The following is a 25,520-nucleotide window of genomic DNA, read 5'->3' as shown; positions in this document are numbered from 1 at the left end:
GCATGTTTTTAGGGTTTTAGCTGTCATTAGCTTTCAGTTACACACTGAGTAGATAAATACTAAAATTAGACACTGCATAGAAGTCTGGCTTACCAGAGCTATCACTTTTCTGTCATTGAGTCCTCGTGTCCACAGGTTTTGTAGACCCACGGCAAAGTAATTACAGACCAGTACATGATAAGAGGTGGTGAGTGTGATCTTCAGCCTCAAAATCACCCATCTCCATGCTCAGTGTTGCATTCCCCCTTCCTTGCTATCAACTGAGGCTCTGCAAGCCAGCGGTGATATGGGAACGCAGTGCCTCCTACAATGGAAATTATACTGACACTGTCAACAATGTTAATTGCAATTCTCCTGTAGCAGCATGAACTACTTGTATCAACATGGTGATGACAACAACAGAACACTTGAAAATACTTCCTGCATTTTACATGAGAGGGAGAAATATGTGCTTTCCTCTAAACTGTGTTTCTTTTTCTTTCTTCTTCCCCCTTGACCCACTCCCCTGTCTTTTTAGCTTAATATTCAGTTGTAGATTTTGCATTCTCTTGGAGTTGCGCCCAACATACCTGTTTTGTCACTGGACCTGTTCATGACAAACATCACTGCCAGTTTCTAATGCTTGTTGCAGCAGCTAAATTTTGCCCTCAGTATATTTCCAGGCTTCCCATCTAATTGGGGTGGTGCAGTGTGTTCATAGGTTTCAACTTACAACACTGCCTGGAAAGGAGCAAAATTTCTACTTGATGACACTAGGGAGAAAAACAGGCTTAAGTCTGTGACAGCCCACAGTTTCTCATAAGAGTAAAAACAGTGAGTACTTGATCCACACACCCTCCTTTCCAAGATATGCTACTTTTTTCACTTCTAAAAATTCCTGAACTCTTACTTGCAGTTTTTGTGGTCTCAAAATCACACTAAATCTGTTCCTGTTTGAATTGGATCTGGAGGATGCTTTACCATATCTTTAAGGAAAACATTGCAGTAGAACATACTGCATAACTTGGTTGCCATCAGATAGTCTTTTAAAATTGGATTCAACTGTATAGGAATTGCATTTGAGTGTCTTTTTAATGTTTCTTGCTTACACAATTTAAAGAATTCAAAACAAAGTTTCAGCAAAAGACTTTTGTCTCCACTCATCACACTATCTGACTGTCAAGAGTAAGAAAGCTGCTCTCCTATTTTCACACTGGGAATAAAATATATAATGTGACAGTCTTGACTTAAGAACAGGGCGAGGAACTTGGAATGCACAGGACATGATCAGGCATCAGGACAATATATCTGTTCCAGAACCCACATCCCTTCCTCCAAAATGTGTTTCAAGTACCTATCACAGGCTGGAAGAATAGGCCAGGTGGCCTCCAACCCATTTTCAGTGTTATTTTCCTGAAACATCAACTGGTCCTTCCCATTATAAGACACTTCATTAGAGTCACTTCACATCAGAAAAGCCTGGAACTGTGCATGTGCACACAAAGACCATGCTGGGTATAACCACAGGACAGGAGAGGAGGAGGTTGTGGCATATGACCTTGGAGATGTCTGCCATTCTGTTAAGCTACTGAACCAGTTCAGCTATGTCTAAAAAGTTAATGGAATATGCATACAGAAATTTCCTTAGGAAAAGGACGGTTAGTTTTCGTTAGGAAACCAGGCTAAAAATTATGGCAACAGGAATTGCAAGGCACACCAGTTTGGTATTAGTATGTAGAGGCTGTTAATCTCTCATAGTGGAGGTTACTAAGTAATAGTTTATTAAATACTTCCTTATCAAGATAAAGACTATACTTAAATTCATGTATTTTCCTATACACAACTTCCCACCCATATGTAGTTTCTTCTATAAATCTGAAAGGAAGACTGGGCTGGTAAATTCAGTAAGTCAGGAAACTAACAGTTCCTGGAACAGCCTTGTATACATAAACGTTACACAGACATTTAGGACTCACATGTTGTACAGGTATACAACACTGGGCTTTAAAAATATATTTACCCTCTCTATATGTCAGGCCCCAACACAGTCTATCCATGTCAAGAACTGCAGTTGATATGATGCTGCCAAAACCAGAACTGGAAATCTCGCACAGCTACAAAACAAATGTTCAGGGTTTGTTGCGGTACAAGATTCAGTTGATATACATCAGGCAGAGAAGTGTGGTCAAGGACAGGCATTGGTCAGCCCTCAAACTAGGACATTCTGGCCTTTGTTTATCCATGGAGTTTCAGCTCAAACTGTTGTTTCCATTTCAGAAGTGGATTTGTTCCCTGCTGTTGAAAAGCACAGATCTGTTAGAACACCCACAAGTCACTGTCTTGCCTTATCATCAATAATACACCTACCCTATGAAGTACAAGAAGATAGTGATATCGAAAAAAAAAAGAGACATGCATTTCTCTTTGAACTGCCTAAAAACCACCTTCTTGGACCCCATGTGGACACACACAAAGGTAAAGGAGAAAATGCAGTGTAGAAGGATTCATGGCTGAACAAGGCCATGATATTCTCTTGTGGGAATTGGACAACCCTGGCCTGCAGATTACAGAGTTACTCTGAAGACCATGCACCATCCTTGAACAAGAACAAGATAGACCATGTACTGTCCTTGAATAGATAAAACAAGGAAGAACGAGCATTGTGCCAAAATGAGACCAAATGCCAAGCACACCGTGGGAACTGCTAATTTGGCACACCTTAGCTAAAGATGCTTATGGCGTGACAACCAATCAGTAATTAACATGTATGTGTGAGTATAGCTACTTAACCAATGAACATTAAGCATTAGTGGCGTGAGACAGTGTATAGAGAAGGATAAATATGCCAAAGTTGCTTAATAAAGTGGGACGACATGTAGCCACATTGGTTGTGAGTGTCATTACTCGGCTGACTCTCCATGGGACCCTCCTCAATGCAGCCTTTGAATAATCTTTTTTCTCTTATTCCCCTTCTGACTTGTAAATCTCAACCTACAAAAAATGGGCACATAGAAGGGAGATGTAATTAAAAGGAAGAGAGACAATGTTGTAATGATAAATGAAACCTGGATCTGTTGTAGATGAGTTTAAAATACAAGAAAGTGTATTTTACATGTTCAGCTTTGTGCAGTGATTTTGTTTATTATTTTAACAAGTTACAGAAAGTGAAACTCATCTTTCTTATTTGTGTGAGTGTTGGGAGTTTTTTTAAATCCAAATCCAAAAACAGGCAATAAACAAATATTGAGACCCAGCAAGCAGAGAATGTGGGCTTTATTCTACCCATCAATTAGCCTTAAACACCTGTTCTTTGCATAGTCAAAGCTGTCCTGCACAACATGGCCTCTCTCTCCAATTTTCAGACCCCACATACTGCATTAAGTAGACACTGACAAGCTTTGATGCTCCAAGATTGTCAAAATGTGAGAGGCGGTAAAGCAGGAGTCCTGCAGGTCTCTGTCAAGTGACTGGAGATAGGCTTCTTGTTATGACTCAGACAAGACTGAATTAAGGCTCATAGCTGTTGCTTCCATTGGCATCACCTTAAAACCATAGAATCATAAAACAGTGTGAGTTGTAAGAGACTTTTTAACGGTCATCTAGTGCAGCCCCAGGAACATCTTCAACTAAATCAGTCTGCTCAGAATCCAGTCCAGCCTGACCTTAAATGTTTCTAGGGATGAGGCATCTACTATCTCTCTAGGTGTTTCAGTGTTTCACCATTTGCATAGTATTAAATTTTTCTTCCTTCCAGCTAATCTGAATTGACCCCCTTCAGCTTAAAACCATTACCCTTGTCCTATAACAAGAGGCTCTATTGAAAAGTGTGTCCCTGTCTTTCTTATAAGCCCCCTTTAAATACTGTAAGGTCACAATGAAGGTCTCTGGAACCTTCCTTTCTCCAGGCTGAACAGCTCCAATTATTTTAGCCTTTCCTCATAGGAGAGCTGTTCCCCCCCTCTGATCATAGTTCAGGCCCTCCTCTGGACCTGCTCCATTATTTATTGTGTTTGAGAACTCTAGTACTGGACACAATATTCCAGGTGAGGTCTTATGAGATTGGAGTAAGGGAATGGAATCATCTCCCTTTTGGCCTTGGTCTTTTGATTCAGACCAGGACACAGTTTTCTGGGCTGTTGAGCACACTCTGTTGGCTCATGTTTTGGCTCATATCCACCAATACTGAGCGGCTTCCAGCCGGGGTATGCCTGGTGGGCTGCCTTGGCCAGGATAGCTCAGTGGTGCTCAGCACAGCATGTCCGAGTTCCCAAGCAGCTGCTAGCCGCAGGCAACCTGAACAAGCTCAAGTGATACAAGCTCTTAGTGATTTCAGCTCTTTAGGTGCCACAACAGACGCTGGGAGAGAGAGGAGAAGTGCTGTGTGAGGTTCTGAAGAATTCTTTATTGGTGTCTTCTACAAAGGTTCTCAGTGACGGCTCTTCTCCTGAACTAGGCAGAAGTAGGGGTTTATATACCCTACAGGGGTTTTGGAAATTGTCCAATAGTAAGGGTCAAGGGAAAGTGACCTATAGGCTTACAGAGGGATAAGCAGGGTCCTAAAGGCAGAAGAGAGGGGCTTCTAAGGCCCAGTCATCATGACTTGGCATTTCCTAGCTTGGGCTTCTGACCGCCAAGGAGGCCTTGCAGGCCCTGGGCCTGCTACACACCAAGTCCTTCTCTGCAATTTCTTCTTCTCTGGTCTCAATTTCTTCATCCTCCAGTACCAGCTGGTATGGTACTGGGAGTTGCCCCAAGCCAGGTGCAGAACCTGGCATTTGAACTTGTTGAATCTCATAAGTTTCCCATGGGCCCATTTCTAAAACTTTTTCAGGTACCTCAGGTACTTTAGATGAACCAACCACTTGGTCTGGTGTCACTTGCAAATTTACTGAGAGTGCACTCAATCCCTTTGTCTCTGATTCTGATAAAGACATTAAGTAGAACTGGCCCCCGTATGGACACCTCTTCAGGGGCCTATATTGGGTCCCCAAGCTGTTGATTAACCTGTGGATGTCACTGTCAAACCAATTCCTCCTCCAGTGAGCAGTCCTCCCCTCAAATCCATCTCTCTCCAGTTTAGAGAGAGGATGTTGTGGGGAACCGTATCAAAGGCCTTAAATAAATCCGGATAGATTTTTCCTAAATCCAGATTAGATCCCTTCACTTGCACTGATGTAATCATTCAATCATAGAAGGTCACTAAGGTTTCTAGATCAGGCAGGATTTTACTTTGGTGAAACTGTGCTGGTTGTCAACTCAACTCCCTTTCATGTGCCTTGGTATGGCTTCTAGGAGGATCTGTTCCATGATGTTCCAAAGCACAGAGGTGAAATTGACAGGTTGGGAGTTCCCAGGATCCTCCTTTCTACCCTTTTTTTTTAGATGGGTACAATGTATCTCTTTTCCAGTCACCTGACTGCCACAACTTCTTGAATATCATGGAGAGTTGGCTTGGCAACTACATCAGACAGTTTTGCAATGCACCTCACTAGGTCCCATGGACTTAAGTAGGATCAGGTTCCTCAGGTGGTCATGAACGTGATCTTCACTTACAGCGGGAAATGTTTTCTGTCCCTAGTCCCCATCTATTAGTTCATCCACACAAGAGAAGTGGGAGGAGAGGTTGCCATTGAAGTCTGAGTCAATAAAGTTTTTTTAATGCCTCAGCCTTCACTTTGTCCACCGTTACCAGTTTGCCAACCTTGCTTACCTTATTTTACCTTTCTTTTCTGGCTTTTGTACCTGTAGAAGCTCTTCTTGTTATTCTTTGCCTGGGCAAGTTCAGGTCCAGCTTCACCTTTGGCCTTCCTCACCTCATCCTTACAAAAGTGGGCTGTATCCCTGTACTCTTGCCAGGATACCTGTCCTTGCTTTCCCTGCCTGTGTTTATACTTCTTGCTGTTTAGTTTGACTAGCAGGTCCTGGTCTCTTGCCTTCCTTCCCCTACTTTTTACACCTAGTGATGAAAAGCACTTGAGTTCTATGAAAGGCATCCTTGAAAGATCTGCCAACTCTGTTCTGCTCCCTTTTCGTTGAGGGTGGTTTCCCAGGTGGTCGTATTGACTAACTCCTTGAAGAACTGTAAGTTTGCTTTCCTAAATTCCAGGGTCCTGACTTAACTCTTTGCCTGACCCATACCCCTCAGTGATGCTGGTTTGAGTTTTTTCTTTCATATGTTCTCTGTATTCTTTGCACATATATTTGTTGCTCTGTAGCCTATTGTATTAGTGGCTAGATTTCCCAATACTTTACTATGGCCTTTCCTTAAGCAAACAGACAAAACAAATTCGAAAGCTCCAAGCCCTGGGAGGTGCAGGGCCCCAGTGCTCTCTTGGTTTTTCCTGAGAACCAAGGCTGAGAACAACTCTTCGAGATACATTTCATAGAGCACAGCTAGTGCCGAAGGAGGGACTCCAGAGAAGGGACTTCACCTGGGGGGAATTGCACCACCACTTGTCCTCCTCCTTTTTATCAATTATGCTAATTTCCTAAAGCCTATGAAAATGTATTCACCCTGGTGGGGGGTAGGCTTTTGTGGACATCTTTCCATAAATGTCACTGAAGGTCTTCAAATAAAGATTCACTCTTATATTACCTCCTTATTAAAATTATCTTGAGTTTCATTTTCCAGGTCTGGAAAAAAGGCAATATCAAGACTGCAAGTCCACAAGTACATGATCACTGTAGTCTAGTGACTCCAATCTTGACACCCCCAATAACTCACTTGCATTGATGGCCATCAGGTACAGTATCACAATCTGTCTGGCAGGACTGGTTATTATCTGACGTAAGAAGTTACTCTCCATGCATTTCAGGAATCTCCTGTTGTACTAGATGCCAGAGTGGTTGAAGTGCCCCAGAAGGATGACACCCTGCAGGTATGATGCCTCCTGTAGCTGGAGCAAGAAGGCTCCATCAATAGGATTCCTGTGATGAGGTGAGCTGTAGTGGATACCAACCACGTTCCCTTTGTTGACTCAGTCTCTGATTTTTACCCATATGCTTTAGACCACATCATGGCTGTTCCCCAGAGAGAGCTCTTTACATTCCATCCATTTCTTGATATAGATGGTAATCCCTTTGCCCCTCTGTCCTGGGTTGACTATATGATGCTTTATCCCAAATCGTCTTGTTTTGTTTATACTGAAAAATAAGTTTTACACCTTTAAGACTCTCTTCCAGAGAGTGAAGAGGGGAGGGAAGAAGTGCGCAATTTGTTTTCAGACTGCACTCACTCCTCCACATTCCTGCTCCTGGAATGTGTTATCTGCGGATGGACAGACAGCAGGACAGAGCTTTTTTTTCCCCTTTTTTTGCTTTTAGTTAGTTTTAGCTAGCTGAGGCAAAGAAGTTCCTTGGACTGTGATTTTCTTTTTTTTCTTGGACCTGTTCAAGCCTGTTCTAGACTGAACACCCAGAAGAGCATCGGCCGCTCCACCTGTGGCCTCCTGGCCGGGCCTGGGCCGCGGCGTTTCCAGCGCCGGAGGGACTGATCAGAGACTGAGTGAGCCGAGCTGCAACCTGGGGAGGGGACTGTTCTGAGTTTGCCATTTTTTTTCTTGGGGCAGCAAGAAGTTTTATTGTTTAATATTGTTTGGGTTCTATTGTTTAATAAACAGGGTTTTTTCCCACTTTTTTTCTCCAAGGAGATATTTTCTCCCGAACCAGTTGAGGGGGGGAGGGCCAATTGAATCTGCTTTTGTAGAGAAGCCCCTTTGGGGGTTATCTCCCAAACTTGCCCTAAACCAGGACACCGTCCTTCCTCTCCAGTCCCTTCTAAACATCCTGCAGCCATGCTCCAGTCACAGGATTCATCCCACCAAATTTCAGTAATGACAATGAGGTCATACTTTAGCAGCATGGTGGCTTCAAGCTCCCTGGTTTTTACTCATGCTGCATACATTGGTATAGCCACATGCTGGTGACTCATGGGCTGACTCCCAACACGTGGTGTTATGACTGAATTATTTTCACATTTGGAGCACTGCAGTATCACCTCTATGCTGTATGTCAAGTAGCCAGAAGCTGGCAGGAGCAAGACTTTACATTGCCCATAACCAAATCAAAAATAGGGAAAGATTAGCTGCCAATGAGATTTAAAACCACAAAGCAGAACCAAAGCTGATAAGAAAAGCAAAACAAACTGTCCTTGTAAAGATGAACTTTGCAGCTGACATAAGAAAAGCAACCATTAAGGTAAGCAGGTGTGTTACAAACCTCAAGTTAAAAACTGGAAGTATTTTGAAAGGTAACAGAAATTAAGAGCGCATGCAAGCCTTGAGCTGGAAAACAGTCTGACCTTGAAGTAACTGAATCTGCCTTTCTGGTTCTTTGGTCTTATGGCCTTGGTAACAGACAATATGCCCCACTTCCTGGTACAGCATAGCTGTATAGAAATAGCAATGTCTGGTATGAGACAGCGGGTCTCTGCCTCACCTGCTGCCTGCTACCCTGATTTGTCATTAACATTGCTACTTCAAGACCCCAAGTGCTAGACAAAGCCAACTGGACTGCTCCAAGATTCCAGACCAACTTTACCTGTCAATGCAGACCCTGGACCAAGGGCAGGGAGGCTTCCCTAATAACTGGGTTTTTTACAGATCAGCATATTCATTCTGCCCTGGATGTCTCAGTCAGCTTGTGCTATGGTATCAGCTGTCACAAGATCCAGCATAGTCATTAATATCCCATAAGAACCACCACAGTCTTATGCATCTTAATGCAGATTTCCAGATCTCCAGACTCAAAATAACACTTAATCTCTCCTATTAAAACAAGTCTAGGAGAAATCATTACATCTTGGGCATGTGAAATTTTCAGCTGAAGCACTGCCACCCACTTGTGAACACTTGAATCAGCCAGGCACTAGTCTGGCAACAAAAGCAGCATTTTCTCTTGTGTTGTCTAACATAAAGAGCTTGCACAAACTTCTAGGTGATATTTGCAGAACAGCACCCCAAGGTTTTTTTGTTTCTATGCTCTGTCTGGTAGGTGCCAGTTCAGCATTATCAAAATGCTTGCTTGGGTAGTGCTTGCAAGGACTAGCATGCAGAAGTTAAAGCAGCCTAAAAAGTTGTTATAGAGCCTCCTTTAGAGTTCATTATTTACCACTGTAAATTCTTATTGATACGGCACCACTGCTTATCACAGGGATCTAGCAGATTAAAATGCAGATTTAGGAGGAGAGTTACAGACTTCTACTGACATCTGTAGCAAACATCCATATCATACATCTCTGAGAAGTTCATATGAATATTCCTGGGCATCAATTCACAGCCTTGCAAAGCTGTTAAAATATATAATGATCATAGCTTTTGTAGTAGTGAACTTGCATATTTGAGCAAAGAAGATGATGTGTCAGATTGGTTGCATTAAGAGTGGACCAAGAAGCTAATCACTTCCATATCTCCAATTACATTTTTCCCTTGTAAAAAAGGGATAAACGACTACAATTCCACTGTATTTTCAAATGTAATTCAAACTTGGACCTCTGCTGTCTTTAATAGACAAACAGACAAAATGTCAGTGAGAAGGGATTTTAAAATCTGTATTTTAAACACTGCAGTAGTATAACCAGTCAGGACACAAAATTACTTGTACACTGCTAACTCAGTGTATTACTGCAACAAATATATACTACAATCGCTTTCAGAAAAGAGATAGTAAAATAATTATGCAAAAAAAATCAAGACCATCAGAACACTTCTAAATTATTAAAAGATCATGCATCACATGTATTTGAGATGTAAAGAGAGGGCTGATTTTGTTAGATTTTTTTTTTTTTTTTTTGCTTTACATCTGGGTTGCAATGGATTATTACTGCAGGAAAGGTAAACGTGAAACCATTGAAATAACCACATTCCTTCTTTTATGTCTTTTATGTTTAAATGTGTTTCCAGCTCATATCTATATGTTGACAAAATCAAATATTGGTCTCTTCTTAATTTTCCAAGCTACAGAAGATAATTGCACAGTAGAAAACAAGACCTAATACAAGATGTAGCAACTGGAATTTCATGCTGCTTATATGTAGTCATTTAAAAGATAGAAATTCACAAGGAAATGTGACTCATTTTAACTTTGGAGAGACATTTTCTTAACTGTGTGTCTCAGTTTAGAGACAAATTTTAGGACAGAATGCACTGGAATGAGCATTTCCTCTAAATAGAAGGGCTTTGATAATTCCATTTGACAATGAGGGAAATTAATACCAATGAGTTAAAATTAAAAAAACCCAACCTGATACAGATAAGTAATGTAATAGTTGACTCTCACAATTAAGAGATAGGTATTATGTGTATGTTAAGATGTGCAGTGATGTTATTGTAATATGACCCCCATGGTCCTCTTTCCCCTCCCCGTATAATAGCCTTAGTGATCAGGGCAGGTGGGAGGGCAGGCTTGTTACTAAGAAGCATGGCATAGGAACACCTGACCTCCAATCAAGTTGCAAGAGAACAATCTCCACCACCAATGGACGGCAACGAAGAGTTAAGTGACAGGGTTTAGGAGGGACTAGAGTTACCTGATGCAACACCAAAGGTATAAAAGGGTGAGCAGCCATTTTTGTGAATGAACCACGTGGCTGGTAGTCATGGAGATGGCTCCCAGGACTGTAATTTTTCCATATTCTGTCCTTTGTTGTAATTTTTTGTTAAGGTTTAATTAACCTTTAAAATTTTAAAAGTGAGCAGTTGTTTCTCACAAAAATCAAGCTGTTTATTAACAAAAAAAAAAAAAAGTGCCCACAAAGCACAGAAGAGGATTGAATAAATGCCAGATATTGAAATTTCAAAACCTTAACCCCACCTCATCCCCCAGACCACGTGGCCAGGAGGCAAAGATGGCAGCTGCCCCATTTGTCTTAGGGAAGGGGAGGAACAGGAGTTCGTGCAGCCCCTCAGACAGGATAGATGGGAACCTTTTTGGCGTTAGTCTCCTCCTCAAAGCTAGTGAAAGTGGTGGGTTTTCATGTTCTTTCTCACAATGGTTCAGCTTCTCTGAGGTCTCAGATTCATGACAGCCCCCCCGGTTCCCTGGACAGACAAAAAAAAAAAAAAAAAAAAAAAAAAAAAAGCCAAGAGGATTCCTGATATAGCCCCTACAGCCTCCAGGCTAGGGGAAAGAAAAAAAGGAAAGCTTCTTGCTTCAAGCTCTCAAGAAAAACTAATCCAACAAAAGGAACAATGTAATATCCTGGGCAACTTGAGCATGCTGGAGAGGGATGGTTTTGTTATGGATCTGGTGGTCATTTGTGCTGGTAGGATATGATTGTTAGAATAATATAATATAAAGCCTTAAAATCACACAAGCAAGGGAGAAGCGGATTGCTTCACAGGGTGACTGTCCTAGGGTGAGGGTATGATGCTTGTATCCCCAATCGTGTGTTCTGTTAATGCTGGATATTATGTTCTGTGCCTTCAAGACTGGCTCTGAAGAGCAAGGTTAGTTTTGGTTTGTTATCAGCCTGGCGGGACAGAGAGATGGGGCAGCACATAGTGCGGCTTTTGCTTTTTACTTTGTTTTTTGCTGCTTGCTTTGCTCTTGCTTCTGCTGTGCTCCTACTTTGCTTTTGCTTTTTGCTTCTGTTAGTTAATTTAGCTAAGTGGTCCACATTTTTCCCTGGACTGTTTTTTTCCTTTCCCATTTTGGAACCATTCAAACCTGCTCTGGATTGGGACCTGGGAAACACTGAGAGTTTTCATCTTGTGGCTGCAGCAGCTATGCCCAGCGCTGGAGGGAGTGACAACAGAGCGACGACTCCCGGGAAAGACTTTCTGAATTTGTCATCCTTTTCAGATCGGTGTTGCCATCTGGTATTGTTCATTTTGTGTGCTGGTGGTGTTTTGCCTGTTAAATAAACAGGTTCTTTCCACTTCTCTCCGAGGAATCCTTCCTGAACCCGTGGGGGGAAGGGGCCGTGTGGGTTTGCTTTCTGGGGAGGTCCCCTTTGGGGGTTTTCTCCCAGATTTGCCCTAATCCAGGACAGTGAGGAAAACCACAGCTGGCAGCCGAGGACTGTCATTAACATACAAAGTGAACCTAGCCTGCACAGGAGATGGGCATTCTCACTGGTATGAACGAGAGAACGCCCAGCGATGATGGCCCATGAAGATGTTCATCTCAGATGGACAGAACCATCAAGGACATACACCTGAATGCAGCATTCCGGGAACCGAGGAGCAGATACACATCAGTTCCCCGACAAGGCTTTGTCCAGCACAGGACAGAGAATAGACACAGCATGAATATGAAAAATTCCAAGGAAGGACAAAGGGACTCTGCCGCAGGCAAGAAAAAGAGTATAAAACGCGGACTCTGCCAAGCGGCATTGGTGAACAGGGGGGATTCAGTGCCATAGAGGCCAGATCTGAGTTCGCCCAGCTCTAATCCTGGGGTCGGTGCTGCCTTTGATTGTTGGTGGTCGGGACTGTATATTGGTCAAGAATAAATTTTATGTTTTTATTTTTATTAAAATTGGCTGGATCAATTTTTACCTATAACAGTTTGAACAGATGCCCTGCAGGAGCCCAAGGCTCCCCACCCCCTGGGTCCATCTTAAAGCTATAGCAGGTATTTCTGGGCATAAAGCAGATGATTTAGGAATAAAATATCATCATAAAATCTCCCCAAGACACTGTGCATGAAAGGATTTATATACTGCTTTAACAGCAGTGAATCAGATGCAGTAACATGTTAAAAATGACCGTATGATAGTGGCTTTCACATTTATGTATTAGTTTTTGCATGTTGTTGTTGATCATAAGTATTTAGATATGGTACAAATTATAACTCCTTTTAGCTGCTTGTTAATAAAACATAACCTATCAGTTTAAGTATGCAATCACTTATAGAAATATTAGAGTAATGAATATGATATCTTTGTATCACCTATAGAAATAGTGGTGTGATGAACATGTTGTACTATAGACCTTAGCAAAATGTAAGATATTTGTGAAAAATGCATATTATATGATTTGCTTTTCGCAAATATTAAAATGAATATTATATGTGTTATGTTAGAGAACTATGCTATATTAATCCTTTAAAGTATTTTTAGGCTGCAACATAATATTAAAGTAGAAACTATGTGATGTAAGATACTTTTCTAACTAGCTCAAGGAATGGATAAGATAATCAAGAAATTCTTCACACAGAGACAGCAGCAACAAGACACTAAAATCCCAAAGAGAAGAATTATTGCCTCTTTATTGGGAAGAACCAGGTTCCTTCTACCTCCTTTGAGACTCCACGAAGCCAAACCATGATTTATAAGATGAAGGGAGGGAAGTTGACAATAAACAGAAAAATCCCTAGTTTGAAAAGAATGTTTGCATAATGTATAAGATATATGAATATGCAACAGGTTATTGCTTTTAAGGGTTAACCCTTTGTTACTGGACATGCTTTTTTGAGAAAAGCATCCAAAATATTCGTAATTCTTTGCTTTTTGATTGTCCTTTGTTGTTCTAACTCTGATTGTCCAAATTCTTATTTGACATAAATGGGCAGGAGATCTTTCTCCTTTTTTAATGCCTTTATTAAGAAGAATCAGCTCAGGTGGGGAGAAATCGACGGGTTGCGCCCACACCGCCCTTGCTCCCAGGTGTGGCACGAAGAAGGAGGATGATGCAGCTTTGTCCACTGGTCTGCAGACAGAGCTGGGGACTCTGTCCTCACGGGAGAGTCGTAGAGTCCTAGCTTGTTTATTCAAAAACCCGGGGGGTCTCTTTAATCAGTATCTTTTCAGGTTACGGTGAGAAACAAAAAGGTCCAAGCAGGTACGGGACTATGCTCCCATCCTTAGACGTCACTTAAGTCACTTGTTGGCTCATGATTTTAGGGGTTTTTCTTGTAAAAACTGTAAAACTGTAAAAACCCAGGGTGCACTGCATTTCTCATTTGCATGTTGGCTCTGGTGTCACTGCCCATTCTCTTTACCCTGGAGGGTTTCTCTTGGTGTCTTCTTGGCAAGCGGCCAGCATCAGGGAAACAATAGTTAATCATCGGCCATTAACAGGTAATTAAAAACTTTTTCTTTGGCAGCGAAACCAAAGGAGTCTGACTGGTCTGACTTGTTTTTTTTAACTCTGAAACTTAAAAAAAATATAACTTTCTATTCATAACATTATTGCTTTGATTTGTAATACTATTTTTATAATAATTTTATTACTGTTAAACTTTTAAAATTTTAAAACAAGTGATTGGCGTTTTTCACAATTTGGTTCTGAAACCTGGGAATTAACACCTCACTGCAGGGACCTCAGAGGATTCCGAGTGAGGAAGGCACACCTGTTGTGGTGTGATGTCATGGCTTGCCTCAGTTCCCCTGGTTTCTCCCTGAATTTCCTTCCCCAGGTGGGGTGTCAATCACCTCTCCTTTCCCCACCCTTGACCTCTGCTGGGCATTGTCCATCAACCCAGAAATTCCAAGGGGAGCATCAAGTGATTGGCAGGTTCAAAGGATGCTCTCCACCCACTGGGGGGGCATTGGCTCACCCAGGTGTCCTTCTCACCTGAGACCCCCCCTCTGCCTGTACCTGGTTGGCGGTCCCTGTGTTCCCTCCCCTGCCCCTCTCCCCAGATAAAAGGGCAAGTAGACCATGCAGTCGGGGTTCTGTTGGAGTTGTTGAAGGATTCAGAGGCAGCCTGAAACAAAAACTCTGGATTAAAAACTCTCCATCAGGACCCACTCCTTCTTCACCTCACTTTAAAGGTTTCTCCAGCTCAGGAAGGCCTGAGGAGTGATCCTGCATCAACAGCAAGTTCCAGTCCGCTAGCACTGGAACTAGGGACGGGCCCAGACTTGTCTCCATGTGCCCAGCTGTGACCACAGGTATTGAATAGCGTCTCTGGGGAGAAAGCCTCACAGGTGCGGCTATTTGGTTCAGCAGCTGGGACCAGGCAGAGCAAGGCATGGGACGTTCAGTAATATTGGTAAACTCCAATACATACCCTGCCAAGTTTGGCAGCCTTCCTCTGTTTCTTCTGGTGTGATCGAGCAGATGCAGGTTCCAAACAGTGGACAAAAAGAGACAATAAATCAAAGAAAAGGGAAAAGGCTCCCTAAAACCACAGTAATTGGCCCCCTAAGACTAGTAGTGTGCATGAAGACCTGGAAAGGAAAAAAGGATTGTTAAATACTTTTGGGGGGGGGGGGGGGGGGTTAAACGTGTGTGTGAATGAGAGACGGCTGGTTATACCAGACCTGCTACCTAAGTAAGGTAGTCCCATGCTGTGTTTCCATCTTTTAATGAGAAAAACAGCCAGTAAAGAGACAAAGCAAGAGATAGAAGGAGTGAGAGAATTCCATGGAATAACTGGGTGCCAAGGAGGGGTTGGACCCCTCGGAGGGAACAGAGGAGTTTTCTAGCACAATCCCCTGGGAAAGCAGGACAAAAGCGAGGGACCCCTAAAAATTCTTCTGGGTTGAGGGATGAGAATGCCCAAGACCATCCAGGATTAAACCTGCTAGGTTGAGGGATTAACATTCCCAAGAACATCCAGTCTTAAGTAAAATTCTGCTGGATTGAGGATATGCCCAAGAGCATCTGGGTTTGGACAACACAGCTGGATTGAGGGATACCCAAAAACATCAGGCTGGCCAGTAACATCTGAAATTGTAACAGGTGATTTGAAATAAAAAGGTACCTTATAGGTGTCTTGTTGTGTGTGAGAGTGAGTCACACACAGAATCAGCCTCAGCTTCCAAGGTGGGGGGTGGGGGAGGGGCTGTGGAAAAAGGTGTATATGACCCACAAACAGGCCATTGTTCCCTGGGCAGGTGGGGGCTGTGGCCGAAGGTGTAAGTGATCTGCAAACAAGCCATTGTTCCCCAGGGCCGGTTGGGGGCCATGGTGGAAGAGTGTGAATGACATACAAATCAGCCTCACAGGTGAACAGGCACCAGAGGGGACCAGATTCAGGGCCCTTCCCAGAGGCCAACCCCAAGGCCAACCCCAAGGTGATGGGAAAAGCATGCAAACTATTGAAAAAGGGAAATTAGCCTTAAACTGGTAAGCTCAAACTTGTGATGTAAGATACTTTTTGTAACTAGCTCAATGAATGTATAATCAAGAAATCATTCACATAGAGATAGCAACAACAAGACACAAAAATTCCAAGAGAAGAATTATTGCCTCCTTATTGGGAAAATCCAGACTTCTCCCAGACGTTGAGGAGCCAAGAAATTGATTTATAAGATGGCGTGGGTGGGAGTGAGCAGAAATTAGGCAGAAAACACCCTTTGTTTGAAAGGAATGTTTGAATAATGTATGAGAGATATGAATATGCAACAGGCTGTTGCTTTTAAGGGTTAATCCTTTGTTAGCAAAGCATGCTTTTGTGGCAGAGTGCAAAAAGTAGCCAGACATATGTAATTCTTTGCTTTGTATTGTCTTTTATTGTCCTAACTTTGACTGTCCAAATTCTTATTGCCTGAATTTTTATTACTATTAAACTTCTAAAATTTTAACACAAGTGAATGGCGTTTTTCACAGTGCTGAATAAATACATACCTACCTTACAATTTCTACAAGTTGTGTCTTTCCATTAATAACTTCTCCCAGCTATGTTCGGGAATCCAGCTACCACTGCCCAGCCCTGCCACTGCTCTGTTTTTCACTACACTGTAACCCTGTACTTCCTGCCTGCCAGGACACCCCATCTCCTGCTACAGCTGAGGAGTTTCTGCTACATTTCATTTGCTACCCCAGGTGTGCCTGCCTCTGCCATTCCAGCTGCTGCTCCAAGGTTCCTGCTACAACCCATTTCGCCATCTGGAGGGGCACCAGGATTGGCTGCCCCTTTGAGTTTATAAGGAAGGGCCTTTTCTGTCTCTTCTGCCCATACACTGACCATTATCCATGTGGAGAGAGGCAGCTGGGCTCGTGCTGCATCACCCCTGCAGCCACGAGGGAATCATCGCACCTGACCTGCCAAGCTGAGAGCCAATAGTGCCCCTGCTGGCTGTGACCATAACTACATCAAAGGTTGTCAGAGACCGAAATATTATTGTTTATGAGTTAAACATTTTCATGAAGGACTTTTAAAACTGTATTACTAAAGCTGCAAAGAATACCACCAGACCCTGAGGCCCTGGGGTTTGGTGATGAAGTATGAGCCTTCCGAGAGGCCCTGGACTGTTTGGTGATGAAGATAAGATAAAGTAACAACTCAGGATTGGGAACATTCACAAAGCACAAGCTTTGCACCTTCTGGGAGGAGACAGCAGCCCCAGGGCTATCAGCTGCCAGGCTTTGAAGAGACCCTTGCACCAAAGGGTGAGGGGAGAGCAGCTTTGGGTATGTGTTGGAAAGGCCTCTGGTTAGAGGCAGTGAACTCCCATCTCTAATGTGCAGAGGAGTTCAGCTATGGGGCCCTTCACCTGGAGAAGCTTATCTACAGCAAAAGGGGGTGTCACGGCCCACCAAAGGCCCCCCTCATGGAGTCCCCAGACCCTGCACCAGAGCACTGCAGCATGATGTAACAAACCCTCAGTGTTGCAAGGGACAGTGTCAAACTTGGCGTTCCAAACTAGCTCAAACTATTAATCTATACTCTTCAGTGTGTGGCAGCATGTGGCGCAGTGTGGTGTGGCACAGTGTGGCCACAGCAGGGGACCCTCACCACCAAGAAGACCAGATGGAGGTGTGAAAAACAAGGTTCACTCTCCTAGTAGAATTTAAAAGTTTAATGAAGGACAAGAGGAGACAAAGACAATAAAGCAAAGATATACAGTTGGGTGCTTCTTGGTAGTCAGCCAAGAGCACACCTTCTATTTTGGAATTACCCTTTATACACAATTTCTATTGCATCAGCCTGTTGCATATTCATAAACAATTATGTATATTTCAACTTTCCCCCAAACTAGTTTACATGTTCCAAGAACTGTTTAGCGTGGCCCCTCCTCGGGTCTGCCTTTCTAGAGCATGTGCATTTCTTGGTTGTGGTTTTAGTCCATTCTTATCATCACCTCTAGTTTTTGGGCTTTGGTCCATACTGTCTTCAGACAGTGAGTGCTGATAGTTGGCATATCAGTAGCAGGGGTTCTTATCATATGTTCATTGGATATAATCCCAACCAAGCAGGCATTTTAACACAAGCATACTTATATCAACTATTTCACTACTATATCTAACAGAAATAAAACCTGTATGTTTTATAGCAAAGTTACTTTAACATTATACATATAGCATCCATTTTAATATTTGCAAAAAGCCAACAATATAATATATAGCCATAACAGAGGGGAGTAATGAGACATTTTTGGGACCCTTGGAAGGGTGACATGCTTCTATCTAACCCCTGTCGCACTCCGTGTTCCCCCGGTCCTTATGCACACTGCTTTCTCTATCTTTCTGTCTTTTTATTTTTGCCTCTTTAACTATTAAATAAAATATTTTTTTTTTTTTGGCACCAACATCTAACCTCATTTGGCTTTAATCTCATTTTTGGGTATATTTCGAACCTTCCAAGGTCTTTCTGATTTATACACTGAGCTTTAGTTTTTCTTTGCTTTTCTGAGTCTAAACCAAAGATCACACCAAAGAGGAAAGTGCCTGACAGCTGAGAGAAGATTGTTATTTGGGTTTCTGTTTTTGTTAGTTGTTGCTGCCTTTGTTGTTGTTTGTTTGCCTTGTTATTACATATTAGTAAAGAATTATTGTTCCTTTTTCCATATCTTTGCCTGAAAGCCCCTTAATTTCTAAGTTATAATAATTTGGATGGAAGGGGATCATATCAAGGGACTTTCCCGCCTTCCTTGTGTGTCAGTCGCCTTCCTTCCAAGTGTCAGTTCCTTGGCTGACACTTTTTTACAAACCAAGACAACTCTCTTATCTTCCACTCCTCTGCAAAGCTATTAAACATACACAGGATTTTGATTCTTTGGAAAACTAGGCATTTGCTATTTATTTTGTAACAACAATTTGTTTGGATTTCCATTGATAAAGTCCCCCCAAATGCCACCTTATACAGTAATATCTATATTGATATAATACAAAGATTCTGTGATGTTTATAAAGCCTTTTAAACCGTATTAGCAAAACTGTTTTATTAAATTACATTTTCCAACTCATCACTCCTTATTATGGTATACAATTTAAAATGCCATGACACTATTTTGCTTCATTAAATATTTTAAATTATCTTGACAATGGCAGTGTAAGGAATGCTGCTACCCATATATTTTTATCCAAAGTAAAAGCTGACAAATACTTAGATCTCTTGAAATTATAGATTTTAAATATCAGTGATACAAAGTTTTAAAGTCATTAAATACCATAGGCCATCATAAAAGGCGGATCCAAGTTCTGAAATCCTTGTCCTGAATCATTTAAATGTGAATATCAAAGAATGGAAATCCACTATGAAATTACAGGGCTATTTATATAGACTGACATAAACTCATTTTATGGTATTATGCTTTTAAACGTCAATTGAAATGAACAGATACATTAAATTACTACCTAATGTAATGAATCAAAGTACCTTCAAAATAATAATTGTATGAAGAATAAGTTTCACAGACTGAGATATAATCAAAATCACTGTAGTCAGAGAAATTTATCCAAATCAAGGAACATTATTTTAAACACAAGTATGTTTAATACAAAAGAAAAATAGAGCAAAAATTTTCAACAACCAACAAATAAGCTGAAAAAACATTTTGAAAATCAATTCTGCCACTCACTTTGCTTTTTCTGGGCACAGAAATTTTCACCAATTTCACACCAATTTTCAAATTTCAGTCAAAAATCCATTGTATGCCTTATGACTTCTCTAGTTTACCTCACTTTGAGAGACAATTTTTCAGAAAACATATTTCCAAGAGATGTATGGCAACTGTGTGATAGCATTAAATAAAAAAGGGGATGGCAGAACAATATATATATCACACTTCAAAAACATAGATATATCACTGTACAACAGCAGAAATCACTTTTTTGCAAGACCCTGGCCAGAGTTCTTCCCCTTCATACATTAATTATATACAGTTCTCAAGACATCACATCAATAGAAAAAGATGTAACTCACCCTTGCCTCGATGAAGCACATCGTCTGACCTAAAGTGCAATGATTCATCATTAAATCACTTTCAAATGAAACAATACCAACCTTCAAAGACATCATTATATAATGAGCTGTCTTTGTTGATTTTTTGACTAGTTACAGACTTTCTGCCTAGTAAACAATCTTTTGGGGAGGCTAATGAAGTGTAAGAAATTAAAGGCCAATCCAGTCAATATTTTTATGGATTTATTTTTTACAGTCTTTTAAAGTATGAAGATATGCAGCATTACAGACTCTTTCGGTATCAATTTCTGTCACCAAATCCACACCACAGATTTAATCTTAAAGAGATATCCTCTCAAAGATAAATGAAGTCAATTCATATCAGTCAGACCTGAAAGATGTTTTCACCAATGCTTCAGGGCTGTCCACTGACAGTAGTTCATCTGCTAAAATTTCTTCAGGATGTCTAGGGTCATTGATAATGGTCAACTTTGGCCTTTCCTTGAGGTTGCCCGTCAGCCCACCAATAATGGTGCTCCACAAGCAGTTCTGTGATTTAGACCCTGAACAAACAGAATGAGAAGGAAAATAAATTCATAGGCTTATTGCCCAGCATTTCAGAATTCTGAAAAACAAAGGTGGTCTGCTATCATTTTACGTTTGCATGACCACAGTTTGGGAATAAGCCTGAAAACCTAAATAAATAAATAAATAAAATAAAAATTCAAAGCATAAACATTAGGGTCATCCCAAATGCAAAACTGTAATGCTTCCTATCAAAATATTCTGTTACAGAACATGAGGCTTTCACACCTGTCTTGGGTTGAAAGATATAGTTGGGGGTGTTTATTCTATTTCCCATCTGTTAATGGTGGGACAGTTATCTTCTGTTAAGTGGGCAGTTTACTTTATCTCTTCCACACCCAATCCTCCCTCTGGGAACATATCTTCTGTTAATGGGCCGTTGAGTATCACTGTGTGAACTGATAAATTTACATCATCCAATTGTGAAATGCTCTGCCCAGGGCGAGAAGCCAAGTATTCCTACCTGGATATAATCTGGTATTTGGAACACCACAGGCAGCCTTTTCCGACTGGATTCCCAGAGGGACATCAGGCCCAACTACAGCACCACTGGATCTCCAGGGAAAACTACACCCTTCTACAGGATCATTGCTTTCAACAGAATCACATCTGTCACTCCAGGAGGACTGCAGCCACCATTTATTTAATCAGACTGCTACCAACACCCTGACCCACCGGGTGTCAGGTCATATTCTCACTCTGTCAGTGTTGTTTTGTATTACTGCATTTAAAAAAAAAAAAATCTTCCCTAATAAAGAGCTTTTATTCCTACTCCCATGAGAGGCCCTTAATTTCAAAATTATAGTAATTCATAGGGAGAAGATTTACATTTTCCATTTCAGGGGAGGCTCCTGCCTTCCTTAGCAGACACCTGTCTATTCAAACTAAGACAACACCTCAAAAAAAAACATCCTCTCCACATCACACTTAGGTTGTTAACTTAGTATGTTTTGATGTGGGTCTTTAGCCAAATTGGTTAAAAAACAAAGTACCAAATCAATATAATACTCATCACTGACATTCTTCAGACTAGTTAGTAGTGGTTACATTATAGATAAAAGAGATAACTGCCAGATTAATACCAGAAAATATATTTCTTTTCTCTCAAAACTTCAGCTTTTCACAGTAGATATTCAAATGCCAAAATATTTCTATGGATTTAAAAAAAAATATTTAGAAGTGCCATTAAATTGCTCTTGCATGTCATTCAGAGAATCCATCCTTATCTGTAAGTCTAGATCTACTGACAAAGTACAAATTCCATCCTTCAGTCAGATGTCCACTCTGCTGCAGGAGAAGGGAATACGTGACTTAAATTTTTTTAAGTGTCTGTTTCACATTTTTAAATATTTCCAAAGAGATTCTAAATAACCAGGCACTTCTGAAAATCACAGCAATACTTCCATACTGTCATATTCTAATTTTCAAGTATTACAGAATGATACATGACTGAACTAGCAAACCAAATAACAGCTAGGTACTGAAATGCTGATTATTATTTCAGACTTCCCACAACAAAGGCGCAGCAAGCATTAATCTTACCACATTCCAAAGTAGTAATAAAACTCAACTCTGCTAGTAGTCATTCTCCACGGGCTTTATACCATTACGCAAAATTTTTTAAAAATCTGGAAAATAGGGTATCTCTGAAGTCAACAACTGATTTTAATTAGGTAAAATTTTCTAATATTTTCCCAGCTTCCAGATCAATTATCCAGTGGACCTAATACATGGATTAAGGGTTACTTTTTGATGCAATACACACTAAATACACAAGATGAAACCAATCAGAAGAGCTATTATCCCATGCATCAAGAAAATAAACCACAAAAACTATCCTGTTGGAAGCAGCAATATCTGTTGCTGTGGACAGAAAACAGCAGCTTTCATTTTTGCTGATTGTCTTAAATATCTTATTTTCACGCAGTCTAGATGTTACAAAGACAGAAGATCAGCAATCTCATTTACTTTTTTCATTCCATAATTATGTTCAGACAATTTCCCAGGTAATCAGGAAGACTCCATACTCTTCTTTGCTCTTAAATGTGAGCAGCTATCTAATGTGCAAGAACTATATTTACCCAGAGTTACAGGTAGCCTTGAGATTTTGTGCCAAGCCCTGTAACCGTATCTCTAGCTACAATAGCTAGAAATATAACCTCTCACACCAGGTAGTCCAAAGCCAAGTAATGGCTACACAAAAACAGCAGAAACATGTGCAACATCAACACAATGTTATTATTCAAGGGACTGTAATGTTATGGCTGTTCTTTAGACAACTCTTTAGCAAATTTTTCTGTCTAACCATCCAGGAGCCATTCACACTCCAGTCATCCAAGACTTTCATTGTTGGGATCAAAGCCCCTTTGCAGAGGACAACTCGGGTGAATTGACAGCACCCCACTTGACTCACTACATACATCACAATCATACAGTCAGAGAAGATTTCCCTCACCAGCTTGCCCCTGGTTTCCCATAGCACACCTGGCTCCCATGGTGGTCAACCTTATGACAGCTGAAGCTGAGTGCCTCCAGGGAGGTATTCCAAAAAAGAAATCCCTGGGTTTTTAACCCTTACAGTCTAGGCACCCATTAAAATATTGATATTTATTCTGAGGTCTTCTCATTCTTCAATGGCTCTTGCAAGAGTCTCTGGGTGACTGGCCACTCTGACCATCCTCACCTCACCGGACTATGGCCCAGGTCCCCATGTCCTTTTTTATGCCAATTGTCTGCACCAGATCATGTCTTGTTGCCTGGGGCTCTTTATTTCCCCACACCCATGGAACAAACTGTAACTTGCATGCCAGGCTACCTGTGCTAGGTACAGTCCTCAACAGCCTTTTCTTTCTTTTATTAAGCATACCTGCTAATATATTAAAAGGGAAAAGAAAAACCTTTCAAGAAATGTAACCACTACCCTTACATACCATATTATCACAAGTACAAACATAGCAAAATTAAGGCTAAGATGATTGTCATAGGGCAGAGCACAAGATTACTGATTTTTGTTCACAAGTGCTTAAATAATTACCAATGCAGAAAAGGATTCTCAGAAGTTAGTTATTGCCCATCTGGTTGGTTATCCACTACTTGTTTGATGTAAGAATGGTGTATCACCTAAAATTTTAACAGCAAAATAGGAACACCTGTGGGGGTCAGGGGGGAGAAAGCTATCTCAGGAATGCCCTGGGAAAGCACTATTGTCTAAGTCAGGCAAAATCTATTCCTTTCCCAAGGTTCAAATGCTGTACTCCCTTTCACACCCCACTCATCCTGTACCCTTTGTATCTTTCATTAGTTACTCCTGTGAAAACTTTCCCCCTCCCATCCCCCTCCATATGGCTGTGCACAAAAACTGTAACTTTCCCCAAAGACGGGGCACTTGTCCTCGTGTCCTTCTGCTGGTTGTTACCCGATCCTGCTGTCTCTCTGACTCACCGTCTGCCCCTCAGCCTAGCCTCCGTGTTTTCCTATCCTTTTCAGACCCTGCAATAAATCAGTTGAAATTATACAGGACTCGAGTGGCCCTCCTTCTGTCTGGTGAAGAGAAACATCTAGCCGGGGTCCAGCGGGTGAAAATCCTGACCCTGGCAAACACCCTAAAACAGTAGGGCCATTTAGAATCACAGAATATCCTGAGTTGGCAGGAACCCATCAGGATTGACTCCAACTCCTGGCTCAGTACAGGACAGTGTCAAGGATTACACCATGTGCCTCAGAGCTTCTTAAATTCAGAGAGGTTTGGTGCTGTGACTACTTTCCTAGGGAGCTTATTCCAGTGCCCAATCTGGCACTTTTTCATCTGGCTAAAAAACCTTTTCCTGATATCTAACCTAAATCTCCAGACGCTTCATGCCATTTCCTCAATTCCTATCACTGGTCACAAGAGTGAAGAGATCAGTACCTGCCCCTCCACTTCCTTCACGAGGATGTTGAAGATTGCAGTGAGGTCTATCCTCTGCTTCCTCATCTCTAAGGTGGACAAACAAAATTATCTCAGTTGCTTCTCCTAAGGCTTTTTCTCCAGACTTTTCACCATTCCTGTGGACCTCTCTGTTAGCTTAATATCTATTTTATATTGCGGTCCCCAAAACTGCACACAGTACTGAGGCCTCACCAGAGTAGAGTAGAGGAGGACAATGTCTTCCTTTGACATGTGTGTCAATGCTGTGATTAATGTACCCCAGGACACAGCTGGCCCTCCTTCTCTCTAAAGCACACTGTTGACTCATAGTCAGTGGGCCATCATCCAAGGTCCCTTTTGCGCAGTGCTGTTCTACAAACTGTCTTTTCCTGGTGTATACACACAGCCACGGTTGCCATGTGTGAGAGGCTGGAAGGATTGCAGGCTAAAAACATTTCAGGTGCGTGCCAAGGGAGGGGAAGTTTGGGCCTTGCTTTGATGAGGTGATGGCCCTGCTTCACACACCTCATCCCTCTGGACATGTATTCCAGCCCCACAGTGCCTGGCAATCCCTGGCACACTGGAAGCAGTGCATTACAACCCACCCCTGGAGCCCAAATCTAGGCCCAGTGTAGCCAGATGACCAGAAGCCCCACCTCAGTGAAGGGCCCAGTAAAGTCAAGGGGTACTTAACCCAAGACTTGAGGCATGCACATGACTTGACTCTATCTCCTCTTAGAATTTCAGTCGAACACTGCTGGAACCAAGACTTGTAGCTATATTTGTTATTTTCTCCATTTTTTTTTTCTCTTTCTTCTTCTTCTAATTCCCAGTTCTCAGAGCTTTTAGTAAATTAAAATCTGATAGGTGTGGGAATGTAATAAACCCCTCAGAGAAACCTCCAGGCATTGCTTTGGAAGGATCTACCATAGAGTTTTCCCCACCTAGGCTGAAAGAGAAGACTTCCCCCATGGTGCTCTGTAGCACAATTGCCAATCTACATTAGACTGCTTCCCCCATTGGCCAGTTGACC

General features: G+C 41.7%; 1 protein-coding gene and 1 long non-coding RNA gene across 2 annotated transcripts in view; one reads left to right on the top strand and one right to left on the bottom strand.

Annotated features, from left to right (window-relative positions):
• LOC135294711 (dual specificity calcium/calmodulin-dependent 3',5'-cyclic nucleotide phosphodiesterase 1C-like) overlaps positions 1-25,520 on the bottom strand; it is a 397,332-nt gene that overhangs the window by 193,719 nt on the left and 178,093 nt on the right. Inside the window, 1 exon segment of the mRNA XM_064410744.1 lies at positions 20,387-20,558. Coding sequence (XP_064266814.1) covers positions 20,387-20,558 — 172 coding nt within the window.
• On the top strand, positions 3,854-10,732 carry LOC135301125 (uncharacterized). The gene is made up of 2 exons (XR_010362866.1): positions 3,854-4,022; positions 6,611-10,732. It is a non-coding gene; the product is annotated as an uncharacterized LOC135301125 (long non-coding RNA).

This window comes from Passer domesticus, chromosome 1 (assembly GCF_036417665.1).
Source record: "Passer domesticus isolate bPasDom1 chromosome 1, bPasDom1.hap1, whole genome shotgun sequence".
NCBI lineage: Eukaryota > Metazoa > Chordata > Aves > Passeriformes > Passeridae > Passer > Passer domesticus.
The sequence above is the reverse complement of the archived record's forward strand: the minus strand, read 5'-3'. Positions and strand labels throughout refer to the sequence as shown.